General features: G+C 34.1%; 1 protein-coding gene across 2 annotated transcripts in view; it reads left to right on the top strand.

The window, feature by feature from the left end:
* The window catches only part of LOC122007051 (DUF21 domain-containing protein At1g55930, chloroplastic-like), a 55,258-nt gene that overhangs the window by 18,436 nt on the left and 24,290 nt on the right, over positions 1-12,532 (top strand). For both annotated transcript variants that reach the window (XM_042562813.1, XM_042562812.1), the window contains exons 6-10: positions 1,579-1,660; positions 2,447-2,586; positions 2,662-2,740; positions 2,823-2,886; positions 4,001-4,092. In XM_042562813.1, the coding sequence (XP_042418747.1) occupies positions 1,579-1,660; positions 2,447-2,586; positions 2,662-2,740; positions 2,823-2,886; positions 4,001-4,092 (457 nt within the window). The remainder of the gene's footprint in view (positions 1-1,578; positions 1,661-2,446; positions 2,587-2,661; positions 2,741-2,822; positions 2,887-4,000; positions 4,093-12,532) is intronic.

Raw genomic sequence — 12,532 nt, 5'->3', positions numbered from 1 at the left:
AGTCAAAACCATCATACTATTGTCTCTTTACTTTATAATATAAAATTTAATGTTATTTACATTCTTAAATCATATTGACAATTTTAAATATTCTTATAATAAAAAAAATATAATTACATTAATTACAAGAATAATTTGAAGTAGTGAGAATTCGAATTCACTATCCATTCATATGAATATAACAAAAGCAATATTCAAGATTATCAAATCTTTGAATTTATGACAATTTGAAGCCGAAGACCAATCTTCAACAATGCATATTCTCAAATTCAATCTCTCTCAATAAAACTACCTATTTTATTATGTGCAAGAATAACAAAAAAATAAAATTTGAATTTATATCTTGCTAAAATTTAATGTATTGAAATATGGACGCAATAGTAAACACCTGAAATATAAAATCATTAGTGAGCATTTATAATAATCAAATATTAATAAAATGATTCTTCAATTAATATACACTAATATTTTAAAAAGAAAAATAGTATTGAAATCGTATCGGTGTGGCATTATATAGTACCGAAATTGTATCGTTTTGATCCCGGATGAAAACTTCGGCACAGTTCAAAATTTTAAACTTTGCTATTCATTACTCAAAACTTCAACAAATTCTCAAATAAGTAATGACCTTTTAAAAATCTAAATAAACTCCCAAATAATTTAAACAACCTTTATTTTAAATCCCTAACTAGGTCACAAAGGTTACCTAATTTATAAATCCAATTATACAAAATAACTTTTTTTTTCAATCCCAAAATATGCATTATATCTTCATACTAAATATTTAACAATAAGGTTACATTGTGGGCGATTACCCATTCTATATATTTATGAGTTTATTTAATGTCCATGTGAATAGAATATTCTGATTCATGACAGGATATTTTTATGTTATATTGATATGGGTGAATTGGTAAAATTAAATAGGTTAATTAATAACTTTGGTTTTATAACTAATTTTTGCATTGACATCATTTAAAACAACTTAGTTTATTTTAACTTAGTTTTTTGGGTAAAAAATAACTTATGTAACCTTGCAATTATGTGGTGTGGTCATTCTAGCACTGTGTCACCAATGTTATTGGTTAGTAGGGTCTTGTTTTCACTGGTTCTATGCTTCATCAGTACCCTGTCGATGTTCTTCACTCAGACCATGTGTCAAAATTGTGTAGCCCTACTTACATGTTTTTAAGGATGTGGAAGTTTTGCTGCCTATTCCATTGTTTATTTTAATTTTGATGGTATGGCCAATTTGAGCACTTTTGATGTTCCTATGGATTATTTCTTTGGAAGAGTGGATCCCTTCCCAAGTGGCATGAGATCAAACTTATATATGTTCTTGAATACACCAACTTGCACTGGAATCTGCATTCTCATACTATGATTTTCTCTCTCCCTCTAGATACAAGATGTACCATACCTTATATGCCTCTGTCTGATTAAACAACAATCCAATGATCATTTTCACCTTGAAACCGAATGGTGGCAAGTTCTTTATATGATTTCTTTACTATTCCATGTTGAAGAAACTTTACTATTAATTTATCTTACCTCTCATCATTCTTATTGTCAATATAGTGAACCTTATGTGACCGAAGATGAACTGAAGTTGATGTTAAGAGGAGCAGAACTAAGCGGCGCAATAGAAGAGGAAGAACAGGTGCTGCAATCAATATTGATTGATTCAAGACTTTTGTTTTTTTTTTCTCCAAGGAAATTTGCTTTAGCTTTTGAGATTAAGTAATTATTTGTTTGCCACTCTTTGTGCTAGTCAATTCACTTAGTAAAATGTAATATCCAAGATTTTTTCTTCATATATTCAATTTTATTTCGGGAAAACACATGGATAAAACTAGTATCTACAAGTGTGTATCTCTTAAAATGTAACTAATATTGACATGCCTCGCACAGTTCCTTATCTTCTAGGCATGCACAAGTTCCCTTTTTTATTTATATTTTAGATATTAATTTCAATGGGAAAAATAGGTCATAGTGTCCTACCATTATTTTCTAGCATGATGTCCAATGAAAGTGTATTATTACATACTGGGTTGTGTGGCTGAAATGGGTAGTCATGGTAAATTTCGGCATGTTAAAATAAGATGGTCATTAGGTTGTTGATATAAATCAAATGGTGATTGAGCATTTCTCCAAGAGGATAGAGAATGTTATGGTTTAACATTGCACTAACAAGAGGAGGTAGAAGGAAGACATACTTCTAAAACACAGTGTGCTTTTTTAATGCATTGGTGTTTTCTTTTCTGATTTTTCGTACAAAGATAACATTTATGCATCCTCCAAAAAAGGTGTTGGAAACTTTAGTTTTTGTTTTTCCCCTTATGTACTCCATGTGTACTATACATCTCATTTTTTGCATTATTTGCTTAGTCATGTTGTCTAATTGTATGACAAACATCTAAATGCTTTATGTAGTGCTTAATAACAGGATATGATTGAAAATGTTCTAGAGATAAAAGATACGCATGTCAAGGAGGTAATGACTCCTCTGGTTGATGTAATTGCCATAGATGCAAGTGCAAAGCTAGCTGATTTCAAAAATCTATGGGAAACATATCAATATTCAAGGTATGTTGGACAATTGATTTGTGTGATCATCAATTTGTCAAAATCTGATATACCTATTATTCATGCTAATGCTAGAGTACCTGTTTTCCAAGATCGGATTGATAACATAGTGGGCATTGCATATGCAATGGACATGCTGGAATATGTGGAAAAGGTTAGAGTCTCTTAAGTTTGTTGCTAGTGAGCCAAAGTGTCAAATTTCCAATTTTGTCCAATAACTTTTTCCTGCTCTGAAGGCTGACCATCTAAAAGACTCGACTGTAAGGGAGATTGCTCACATGCCGACATACTTCATTCCTGGTAATGAAATTTGGATATTTAAGCCGTCAAATTAGAACATTCAAAATCCTAACGTGCATTTCATGGCCTATTATGTTTCAAAAACTTGTTGCTTTTAGTACTTTTTTCATTGTTAAGCATAATTATGAAATTCATGACACAATTCTGATCATATGACATGTTCCAATTCACATATAAAACAAAATGTTCTTATGTATAATTCAAAAATGAAAAGAAGTGTGATTATTCAGTATATTTAATATGATCCGATACAGATCTTATGCTGGCTCATTAAAGTTGAATTAATCATCTAAAAGGATATCTAAGTTATTAAAAATTACTACTAAACCAACATATACCAAATTTATTATCAAAGAAAAACGAAATGATGATTTTTTTTACCATACCATAGAAGTATAAAGACCAAACAAATAGAATCTTATAGTTAATGATGACATAGAAGAAAAACAATTCTTGTCAAATGTGAATTCTCAACACCTAATGATGGGAAAATAAATCTTGTCACATTGTTACAAAGAATGCCAATAAAGGTGAAATAGCGACTTAGAAGACATGTCATGCCTAACTTATCTACCATTAGAGACAATCATTTTCTATATCAAAAGAATTTGGCAAGTAAGATTTCTATTGCTCATTTTGTTTAAAAGGGCAATCCGATGCACGAAGCTCGTGTGAATGTGGGGTCCCGGCAAAGGGTCAAACTATATTGGGTTTATTGTACGCAACCTTACGTTGCATTTTGCAAAGGGCTATTTCTGCGACTCGAATCTATGGCCTCAAGGTCACATGGCAACTTTACAATTGCTCATTTTGTTTCAATTCTTAAAATGAATACATAGTAATGTGTCTTGTTGTTGATAGAAGAAATGTTCCTATATATATTTTTTTATCAATTAAAATCAACTTATTATTATGCTATTAAATGAAATATTATATTATTCACATGCTTCTAGATATCAAGACTATTTTGAATAAAGATGAATTAATTTTTAACATATTTTATTTTATTTTTATTTAGGTCTACAATTCATAATTCACCAAAACTATTTAATTTTACAACCTTGTCAACAAGTTTTGTTTCCAGTTATTCATTTAAATTCAACTCATGTTACAGATTCGATGTCTGTGTGGAACTTGTTGAGAGAGTTACGCATTAGGAAAGTCCACATGGCTGTTGTTTTGAATGAATATGGGGGAACTGTTGGTGTAAGTTATATTTTCAGTTTTTTTAAGGAAACTCAAACTTCATATTTTTGTTTGTTGGTACTGATACTCTTAGTTGCTTTTTAGAGAAGTGCCTAACATTGGTTCATGAAACATTTAGTTTTTAACATTGTCATCCCATTATATACATGTTTTTGCCATATTTTCTTCCATGTATTTTAGAGTGTGGATCTTCTTATGTTATCTTTCATGTCTCAAAACAGATCCAACAATTATGAAGTGCAACTTGCTGCATTGTTTGGTTCATGAGAAATTCTTCACTCTTTACTTTCCAGGAAAAAGTAAAGAATTTTTTTAATCATTTTTTTATACCTCTGTATGGTGAAATTCATTCTTTTAAAAGGACAGCCCGGTGCACAAAGCTCCCGCCATGCGGGGTCCCGGAGAAGGATCCATTGTACGCAGTCTTACCCTGCTTTTTGTAAGAGGTTGTTTCCAGGATTCGAACTTGTGACCTTTTGGTCACATGGTAACAACTTTACCGTTGCGCCAAGGCTCTCCTTCAAATTCATTCTTTACACAAAATATATTTTTTTTATCTCTCTGAAAATAAGAAAAAGTATTATGAACACTGTTAGAAAATAAAAATAGAAAACATTGAACTATTTCCTTAAACACTAATACAATCAAACCACACATGCTTCTCGTATGGGCAATATACTTTAGGTTTGTAAACAATTTCTCATTTTGCTTGTGATCCTTCCTTGTAGATCAAACACTACTACAATGATCATGCCTAACCTTATTCTGCAATTTTTATCAATTGGATATGACACGGTCTTAAGAGGATTGGCACAAGCCACTAATTAACGAAATAGTGAGACAAGTTGGAGATGGTGCATTATATCGAAGTTGGTTTAGCAGCAGTGTCAATGGGTTGCCCAAGCTATATGACTCAGGCCCGGTTGGCTAATTTAGGTGTTGGGCCGGGTTGGGCATGACACACTTTGTCATGGGCATGACCAACGACATTATCTTTCCTTGCCCAACCTGAGCTAGTTGATACCACCCTTATTTGCTTAGTCCATTAGCTGCAAGATTGATACCCATGATTATTTTGTCTATTGCTCTTTCTTTGACGACTTGTAGTGGTTGCTAACATGAGCAGGAAGAGCAATAGAATCACAGAGGCAACTGTTTGTTGTCGGTAGACAAAAGAGACGCCGAATAAAGAGAACAAACATGAGGGGCTGGTTCTTGAGGTTGGCTGTGTTGAATGAGGAATCAAGAATAGGAAGGCTCATGACCACTTCTACACCAAGCTAAGGTGTGAGCGCTGCACAAGTGGTGGAGGCACAAGTGTCGCACATCACGATCGTGAAGGAGGTGACAATGGCCAATCACACACATACTGTGCAACGGTCACGAGTGAGCATGTGAAGGACCTGAGAGCCATTGGGTCGAGTACTAGTGTGGCTGTGGAGACACTTGTGAAGCATGTACAAAGAAGCTAGTACTATAGTGAGATTTTGCACTGTGGTGTTCTGCCCAAGATGATGTCACAATTGTAGTTGACAGCAGAGGTGTGCAACACACAAACTATTGAGGAGAAGCAAAAAGGTGGATGAGGGTGTTGGTTGTTACTCGGAAAACCTAGAGGTTCCACTGTACAAAAATTTTGTACAAAGGTCTGAACCTTTTCCTAGCTACCATGTGTTCTTTTAAATTAAATTTTGGATCGCCTGCGGAACTTAACACGTTTGATCCAAAACTTAATCTATTTGTTCTTTTAGGTTTTGACTTGGATCTCCTGCGGAACTTAACACGTTCGACCCAAATCACCTTAAGTTATTAATTCCATTAAATATTAATTTCTATAATTGGTTCCTAGTACTGACGTGGCGAGACACACGGCCTTCTTGGATATGGGAGCAACCACCACCGACTAGACAAAACCTTTTATAGAAATCTAATATTTAATTTCCTAAAATAACTTTAGGTTAACCAAAAAGAACAATCAAATCACAAGGAAAAGAAAAAACAAAAGAACACAACATCGAAAAACATATTCGAAATTCTAGAACGTAAGCCTCTTGTATTTGGTATTATTTCCATAAATAACTAGCATGATGCGGAAAGAAAAATTACTAGTTATACCTTGTAGAAAAACCTCTTGATCTTCTACCGTATTCCTCTTCTAACCTCGGACGTTGTGTGGGCAACGATCTTCCGAGATGAGAAACCACCAACCACTTTCTTCTCCTCCTAGCTAGGTTCGGCCACAAAGAAAGAAGCTTCACCAAGGACGAAGAATAAAACACCAACCAAGCTCCAAGGGATACAAGCTTTCTCTCCTTCTTCTTCTTCTCCAAGTAGTATCCGCCACCACAAAACTCCAAGCAAGAGATAGGTTTCGCCACCACAAAAGAGGAAGAAAGGAAGAGGATGGCCGACCACAATAATTTTCTTCAAGGATGAATTGCCACCACCAATGCTCCAGGGATGCTAGAGATGAGACTTGCTTTCTCCTTCTTCTCCTTCCTTGATCCGCCACAAACAAAAGCTCCACCAAGGATAGGTTTCGCCAACAAGAGGAGAAGAGAGAAAGGGAAGGCCCGACCACCAAGGAAGGAAAGAGGGAGAAAATAATAGAGGTTGTCACATGAAGGCACCCTCACCTCTTCTTTTATATTCCTTTAGCAAATTAGGAAATTTAATTACAAAATTTCCTTAATTCTTTTCATGTAAAGAAAAATTATTTTAATTAAAATAATTTTCTTCTTTTAAAAACAATGGTCGCCACTTAAAAAAACAAAATAAGGAGAGTTTTAATTAATTAAAACTTCCTAATTTGTCCGAAATTTTATAAAAATTTCTCCAATAATTTTATCCCTTTTATGATTGGTTTATAAAGAAATTTCTATAATTTTAATTTTTCAACGTGAATAATTTATAAAGAAGAGAAATAAAATATCTTTCTAATCTAAAATAAGGAAGAGATTTAATCTCTTTCTTAAATATTTTGTAGAGACTTATAAAAGAGATATTTTAATTTTAATCTCTTCAATAAATTATATCTTTCACATAAGAAAATTTTAAAATTAAAATTTTTAAATTAAATAGGGCCAGCCACCTAAGCTTGGGCCACCCATGAACCAATGGTTTGGTAGGCCTAGCTTGATCCACAAGCTATCTTGGTCGGCCCCTATAATGGGTATGAAGGTGGGTATAGGTGGGTATAGTACTCATAAATAAGAGGCTACGATAGGGAATGAGAGGAGGAATTGGTTTTGGTCTCCGATAAAATTAAGCATCCCGTGTTCGCCCGAACACACAACTTAATTTTATCAATAATAATTCATTCCACTATAGAACTATTATTGAACTACCGCACCAATCCCAAATTACATTTTGGGCTCCTTCTTATGAGCGTGTTAGTCTCCCTGTGTTTAAGATATCGAATGTCCACTAATTAAGTGAGTTACTGACAACTCATTTAATTAATATCTAAGTCCAAGAGTAGTACCACTCAACCTTATTATCATGTCGGACTAAGTCCACCTGCAGGGTTTAACATGACAATCTTTATGAGCTCCTCTTGAGGACATTATCAACCTAGTATTTCTAGGACACAGTTTCCTTCTATAATCAACAACACACACTATAAGTGATATCATTTCCCAACTTATCGGGCTTATTGATTTATCGAACTAAATCTCACCCATTGATAAATTAAAGAAATAAATATCAAATATATGTGCTTGTTATTATATTAGGATTAAGAGCACACACTTCCATAATAACCGAGGTCTTTGTTTCTTTATAAAGCCAGTATAAAAGAAACGACCTCAAATGGTCCTACTCAATACACTCTGAGTGTACTAGTGTAATTATATAGTCAAGATTAACTAATACCTAATTACACTACGACCTTCCAATGATTTGTTCCTTTCCATCATGGTCGTGAGCTACTGTTTATAATTTATAAGGTACTGATAACATGATCTTCTGTGTGTGACACCACACACTATGTCATCTACAATATAAATTAATTGAACAACTACATTTATCATAAATGTAGACATTTGACCAATGTGATTCTTATTTCTAGATAAATGTTTATACCAAAAGCTAGGCTTTTAGTATACACTCTAACAATCTCCCACTTATACTAAAAGACTAAGCTGCTATATCTGCTGCCATACATCTGATTCCTAATCCTTCAACATGCCCATCAAAAGCTCTTGCCTTAAGGACCTCAGTGGAAGGATCATAGGTCATCACCGACGCAATCTAGGCAACAACTTTTCCTCGCTTATACGATTTCTCGTATTGGTGGTACTTGCGCTCTATGTGTTTACTTGCCTTATAGACTTATGGTTTCTTGAGTTTCATATCGCACCAACATTATTGTAATAATCTTTGGACAAACCGAAATCATATCTAAGTCTATCTTGAGGTTATTAAGTCATACACTTTTAATGGCTACCTCAGGCTCGCCATATACTAAGCTTCTATGGTGGAGTCCAGAAAACACCTACGCTTATCACTCTTTCATAGTTATGACTTTACCTCCTAAAGTAAACACAAAACCCCGAGGTCGACTTATTATCGTCCCTATCCGATTGGAAGTCAAAATCCACGCAACCCACAGGGACCAAATTAATCGCCTTGTAAGCTAGCATATAATCTCTAGTTCCTCTAAGGTACTTTAATATAGCTTTCGATCCAATGTCCTTGGGTTACTTTGATATCTCCTAACTATGCCCGGCAAAACTGATCTCGTGCATAACATACATTAGGTTGTCTAATTGCCGAAGCATAAAGAACTGCCTACGTGTCCTCAATCTCCTTTGATGTCATCGGAGACATCTCTTTAGATAAAGACACTCCACGCTTAAAAGGTAAGAAACCTTTATAGGAGTTTTGCATGCTTAAAATGAGCAAGGATTTTTCCGATGTATCAAGCTTCGAGATAAGTAAAATATATTTTTCTTGCGATCCCTTATTACTTTGATCTCAAGAATATACATTCTCCCAAGTCCTTTATATCGAATTGTTTGACAACCATACCCTTCCGACAACATTTTGATATTGTTTCCAACTACCAAAATGTTATCTACGTATAGTACAAGAAATACCACCACGCTTTCATCGCACCTTTTGATACACAAGACTTATCGGTTACTAAATAAATCCAGTCTGGATTACTTTGATAAACCGGATGTTCCAAGACTTGAAGCTTTGCCTCACCATGATCGATTGAGCTTACACACAAGATGCTCTTAGCCTTTTGCAATGAACCCTTCTGTCGCTTTATATGGATGCTTTCTTCAAGACTTCCATTAAGGAATCTTGTCTTGACATCCTCTTGCCGAATAGATAAAAGAATCCTGATAAACTTAAGCATGATTACCAGTGAAAAGTTTCCTTTTCATCAAGCCTTGCTTTGAAAGTTACTACCTTCCCATCCCTCTTTCCTATTATAGACCTTTTTACACCCAACGGCTTTTACACCATTGGTGATTCTACAGCTTCCAGATTTTATTAGAATCATATATTCTAATTCTTTTATTCATTACTCTTTGCCAAGATATCTGCATCTTTATCTTGGAGTGCTTCATCATATGATCGGAGATCGGTTCATGTCCTCCAGGATCGAGTCCAAAACTCCTAAAACATGAACCTATTTAGGTTGACAACTCTCCCACTACAACAAGACACTTTCTGAATTGTGTATCAATTTGTGATACGTGTTGCAGTTTTCTTGGTATCTCATCTTATACTTGGTACTAGGTTGAGCGTGTCCTTTATTATTTCCTTAGAACAAATTTACTTATGAGCACGTGGTTCATTATATAGTCATTTTCTAAAATCAGCCATTGATGCTAACAACGACCTTCCGATTTTTAAGACTATAAACCTACTTTGTTTATCTAGATAACTTACAAACAAGTGAACTCTATCCAACTTATCATTATCTCTCTTGTGCTAGATTACGAATCCGAATATGCTTGAAAATAGGCTACGCCTGTTAGAATTCTATATGAGTAGAGAGTTATGACTTGGAAGGAACTATGTTCACTTTTTTCTGAGTTTATCCTTAAAATAAATTTGTAATTTTTGAATAACTCATCATCTATCTAATTATTCCATAAGAGTTATTTACCTTCTTCTACTACACCATTCTGTTGTGTGCAGTTAGTTAGGATTGAAATCTAACTTCCGATAAGTGACTCTAAAATCTCTCAAGAGGTACTTGCCCTACGATCTTCCATAGTGACTTTTACTTTATTCCTCCGCATCAACCTTGACTCTTTGAACTAATCAAAGTACTTAGTCTCGCGGTACATTAAATTTATTAGTATCTTGAATAGTTGTCATAAATAGATAAAATATTCAATACTACCTCTTATCTGGATAGTCATAGATCACACAAATCCGAATGAACCGATTTCAACATATCTTGACTCCATACCCTTGGACTTAAAAACTTCTTGGTTATTTTCTTCCAAGTAAGACTCATAAGTTGGAAAGATTTCCACTACCAATGAACCCAAACGTTCATTGTACCAATGAATCCTACTCAAGTATAACCTAGCTTTAGATACCAAAGATATAATTGGTTCATTTCAAGGTTGCTTTCTCTTAAAATTAGAAGATGTGTTACTAATTTCCATTTGTTGCATCGTGGGAGTTATTGGATTATAAATTGTCCAACCATCATACCGGAATAGATAACTTTCCTATTTTTCTTGATAACAACTTTGTCATAAAAATGAAATAATATCTATAATAGTTTAGAAACTGAAATCAGGTTCTTTCTAAACTTGGTACGTAAAGACAATTACTTAAAATCCATATTTTATTCTTATCATAAGATAAATATCTCCCACTGCAACAGCTACCACTTTTACAGTAGTGCCCATGTGGACGGTGATTTACCTTTCATTTAGTTGTCGGGTTTCCTGGAACCCTGCAATGAATTGCAGACATGATTAATGGCATCTTGTATCTACACTCCAGGTTCTGGTAGATAACACCACTAGACATGTTTCAACTAATGAATTAAATACACCTAAATTGTTCTTAGTTCTAAGAAGACAGTCAACCTTAATGTCCAAGTCCTATTTCCAATCATTACAATTGGGACTACTAAGTCTTTTTCTATAGTATGACTACTAGGGATTGACAAGCATCCTAAGAATCACAAAAATATTTGGTCAAGATCAACTCCTTAAAATCTCCATAAATTTTGTGTATACAAAATCGAAGAGGAGATTTTATTCATTAATTTTATTATCTCGTCAACTTTACTTTATGACGAATAAAATTAATAGTTGATCTGTCTTTGATCAAATATTCGTCAAAACTCTTTCAATTTAAAATAACATCGATTCCTCAAACAATATTATTTAAATTTACCAACACCTCAAACACGTGAATTTCGTACGCCACGTTAGTGGACGTATACAAAGTCATCATTTGTAAGAGGAGGGTTTTACCCATTGACTATCTTGTCAATATAACTTTTGACAAATAAAATTACCTCAAACACCATGAATCTTGTATGCCACGTTAGTGTGGACGTATACAAATTCAAACATTGTAAGAGGGGTTATTAATTTTATTATATCGCCAATCTAGTTTTATGACAAATCGATAGTTGGTTTCCTTCGTCACACAAGTGATAGTAGTGACTCCGTTGGGAGGACTAATGTGTCTAAGTGTATACCATTACTGACACTAAGTCCATTAATAAGATTATGCCCTTCCGTTGGGAAGATCACACGCCTTAATTAACTTCCTATAGTCATCCAAAATGGAAGTGTGATCACAAACAAGCTCATCCGTTATGGAGGAAGGCACTCGAGCCAACGCTTGTTTGCATCACTTACAAACCAAGAATGGAGACCGTGGATTTACTTAAAATCCTCTCCCACTTAGTTATTTATAAATTAGGAATTTTAACTATGCTAGCCTATTAAATATGTAAACCAACATGCACACACAATATATAAAAGCAATAAATAGAAAATCTAATTTTCAACTATTATGGCTTTTATCTCTAGTTATCCTTCGTGTGTTGTCATCCCAAGCTGCTGCCATATCGCATCCATCTTGCTCCTAGTTCCGCTGCGCCTCTGGTCCTTAGAAGGTTCCACGCTTTGCAAGATTCGATCCGCGACATAAATAGAATTTTACATTTTGATCCTATATTCCATAAAAGGAATGTACATGTATCTAGATCAAAAATAAAATCCTAATTAAACTAAATACAGCTCCTGCTGTATTTTAATACAATCATGCACACACATATAAATGTCCTTAACATGTCCAAGAGTCCAATCACACATAATAATTAAAAGCCATAATAGTTGGATCCTGCATCCACAAAGTTAGCACGTCCTACTATTAACCTGCCTAAATTATGTATGACATGTGCATAATTAACCTAATACCAAATACACAGAGGCAAAAC

The sequence above is a fragment of the Zingiber officinale genome, chromosome 7B, assembly GCF_018446385.1.
Source record: "Zingiber officinale cultivar Zhangliang chromosome 7B, Zo_v1.1, whole genome shotgun sequence".
Lineage (NCBI taxonomy): Eukaryota > Viridiplantae > Streptophyta > Magnoliopsida > Zingiberales > Zingiberaceae > Zingiber > Zingiber officinale.
Note: the sequence above shows the minus strand (reverse complement) of the source record. Positions and strands in the feature narration are given on the sequence as shown.